The 3217-nt window shown below is 39.2% G+C and overlaps 1 protein-coding gene across 1 annotated transcript in view; it reads left to right on the plus strand.

The window, feature by feature from the left end:
• eepd1 (endonuclease/exonuclease/phosphatase family domain containing 1) overlaps positions 1–3217 on the plus strand; it is a 16546-nt gene that overhangs the window by 12078 nt on the left and 1251 nt on the right. The window contains exons 4-6 of the mRNA XM_008332107.3: positions 335–469; positions 1416–1554; positions 1688–1882. Coding sequence (XP_008330329.1) covers positions 335–469; positions 1416–1554; positions 1688–1882 — 469 coding nt within the window. The remainder of the gene's footprint in view (positions 1–334; positions 470–1415; positions 1555–1687; positions 1883–3217) is intronic.

Below are 3217 nucleotides of genomic sequence, written 5' to 3' on the forward strand. Positions count from 1 at the left end.
GGTTTTTTTTTTTTTTTTTTTTTTTTTTTTACATCACTGTGTTGTAGGAGGACAAGTTGACCTTATTTATCATATTATACATACATATATACATATGTATATATGTATGTATAATATGATAAATAAGGTCAACTTGTCCTCCTACAACACAGTGATGTAAAAAAAAAAAAAACAAAAAAAAAAAACGCAAGTCAACTCGAATTGCGTACAGTAACTGCTGGGAATTAAAAAAAGAAAATAGACAGAATTTCATTCAATTTTGTTCCTTCCCTTCTCAGTCAATGTCGCATACTGCACTGTGTTAATAATTCAATGAATGATTCACTGTTCCCAGGTAGGGAGCTGCTCTGGTTTTCTGTGGGACAGCTCATCTGGGATTGAGCTGAAGGATGTGTCAGTGTTGGAAACTCCTGTTGTCAATGGACATGGGCCTCATACTTACCCTGCCATGTACCTGGCTCACTTTTTGGTAAGCAAGACTATTTATTCAAAAACACTATGTAATGGAAGTTGATATGTTTAAACATAGCAGTCGGGAATATGACTTCTTATTTTCAAAAGCCGCTACAAATTGCCATCAGATTAATGTGGAATAGTACCGTGTTTTCCGGACTATAAGTCGCAACTTTTTTTTCGTCCTTTGGCTAGGTATTAGCCGTACCAGTATCTGCTACTCCCGCACCGCTGAAAATGTACACGTTCGTTCTTTTCACACTGGCAGCCGCTAGAGGGCACTCTACGTGGCGGGTGCGACTTATACTCCAGAGTGACTTATATATGTTTTTTTCTTCTTCTTCTTTGTTATGCATTTTTTGGCTGGTGCGACTTATACTCCAGAGTGACTTTAGTCCAGAAAATACAAAACTGAACTAAAAAAAAAAAAGTTTTTTAATTTAAATTCCACTTGCTGTGCTAAATTTGAAATTTTTAACTCCAATTTTTACGCTGGTCTCCTTTCCGGGAGCTGAAGTCCTTTGGCTGGGTATTAGCCGTACCGGTATCTGCTGCTCCCGCACCGCTGAAAATTTACACGTTCGTTTTTTTTCACACTGGCAGCCGCTAGAGGGCACTCTACGTGGCGGGTGCGACTTATACTCCGGAGGGACTTATATACTTTTTCTTCTTCGTTATGCATTTTTTGGCTGGTGCGACTTATACTCCGGAGTGACTTTAGTCCAGAAAATACAAAACTGAACTAAAAAAAAAAAAGTTTTGATTTAAATTCCACTTGCTGTGCTAAATTTGAAATTTTTACGCTGGTCTCCTTTCCGGGAGCTGAATCCCGAACTTTGGTCAGATTTGGAATCAGTACTACATAGGGGTGACTTACTCCTATACACAGTATAATAAAGGGGTGTCCAGACTTTTACTTACTGGCCATCCCTGATTTTTTTTGGTTTCGTTTTTGCCATTAGGTGGGCTCCTTCGAGCTGACGTTGGTGAATGTTCACGTGAAGACCACTGCACCACAGGGAGAATCGAACAGCAAAAACCAGAACAAGGACGAAGTCAAGTGTCAGTGGGCGTGCCCAAGTCTGCAGGAGATACTCAAAGGTCTAGCCTTCCGTTAATTCTAATCCAGCGTTAAAGTACTCGGTATCAGTACCAAGTACATAAACTGAAGGCACAGCAAATACTGACCATGTTGTTTCAGTATATTTCATATAATCTTCTTGTATTTCTACAGCCGAGAAGGAGTTGTTGGTGCTGGGAGACTTTGGCTCCTCCCCTCAAAGCCTGGAGTTGGAAATCCTAAGAAAAGAGAAGCTCGGTGCCTTGATACCATCTAGCCAGTTCACAAACATCAGTACCCGCTCGCCACAGGGCACCCAGTGCCTGGACAACATCTGGGTCAGCCGCTCTCTCAGGAAGAGTTTTTCTGGTAGGTTAGTTTTTCCACAGCGCCGTAAGTTCCAGCTTCTAAAATCAAGCGGGTATTCAAATGTATATGTAGACAGGGGGGGGTCCTTCGCCTTACATCGGAATGTGACGATGTAACTCGTAACTTCGCCGTAAGTCAGAAGTTGCGTACGGTAACATAACTACCTATGTTACCAACCTCAAGCTAGCACAGCGCTAACGTCATAATCTAGGACAGGGGTCGGGAACCTATGGCTCGCGATAAATCTTAGCTGGCATTTCTTAACACAATACGTGGTAGTAAATAATTCCGCTGATTATCAAGTAAAACATTACGGAAATCAGAGCGTTAAAATAATCTTTTAAAAAAAAAACAGTTTCGTGTATTTGCAGCGGCAGCGTACTCTCTTTGCGAGGTGTTAAAAAAAAAATGCGGTAAAATCATGAAAAGTCAGTCCATTTTGGAGCAACAAACACACGTCTCGTGCTGGGAGTATAAAAAACATAAAAGTAGAGTTAATGATAACATTTAAATAATAAAATATATACATCTTAACATTTTAATCCAAACTAGCTAGAGCGCTAGAGCTAATCGCATCAAAACCATGCAGCACCAGAAGTCGCATTAATGGTATGAAGTATTTTATATATGGATAGTATAACGTTTTTTTTTTTTTAAATAACTTTAACAACCTTTTTTTTAATACTTCAGAGACTTATTATATTCAAAATCCACTTATTTAGTCGTATTTAGAGCAAAAAAAAAAAAATGGCTCTCACGGAAATACTTTTTTAAAATATGTGACTTTTTTGGCTCTCTCTGCTAAAACGTTTTCCGACCTCTGCTCTAGGACATAAAAACATCAGAAGAGTCTGACTTACGCTTGGGAGCCATAATGAAGCGCAAAAAGACAAAAAAAAAACAACACTAATTAAAGCATGTATGCATGAATGAAGTACAATCCAATGTGTGGCGTACAACCATGAATATAAACAAAGCTGTGGTCCGCGTACAACGCCGGATGATGTTGTATTCGTCCTCCATCCCTCCCCCCTCACTAGTTCCCATGCGAAATTTGTTTTATAAAATGTATGTCGGGAATGATGGGACAAGAGTACGACTAGTAATTTTATGGATGATGGTAAACTATGTAATGCTGTCTATACATATATATATTCACATACACATATATGTATGTGTATATATATATGAATGAGAGAGAGGGAGACAATTCTAAAACTTTGTCATATATATTTACCCCTGCGACCACTTATGGGTCATGACCCGCCATTTGAGAAACACTGATTAACCATCATTACATTCCTTTCATTCAGCTGAGCATGCTCAGCCTGCTCA

Source organism: Cynoglossus semilaevis, chromosome 18 (genome assembly GCF_000523025.1).
Source record: "Cynoglossus semilaevis isolate Cse_v1.0 chromosome 18, Cse_v1.0, whole genome shotgun sequence".
NCBI lineage: Eukaryota > Metazoa > Chordata > Actinopteri > Pleuronectiformes > Cynoglossidae > Cynoglossus > Cynoglossus semilaevis.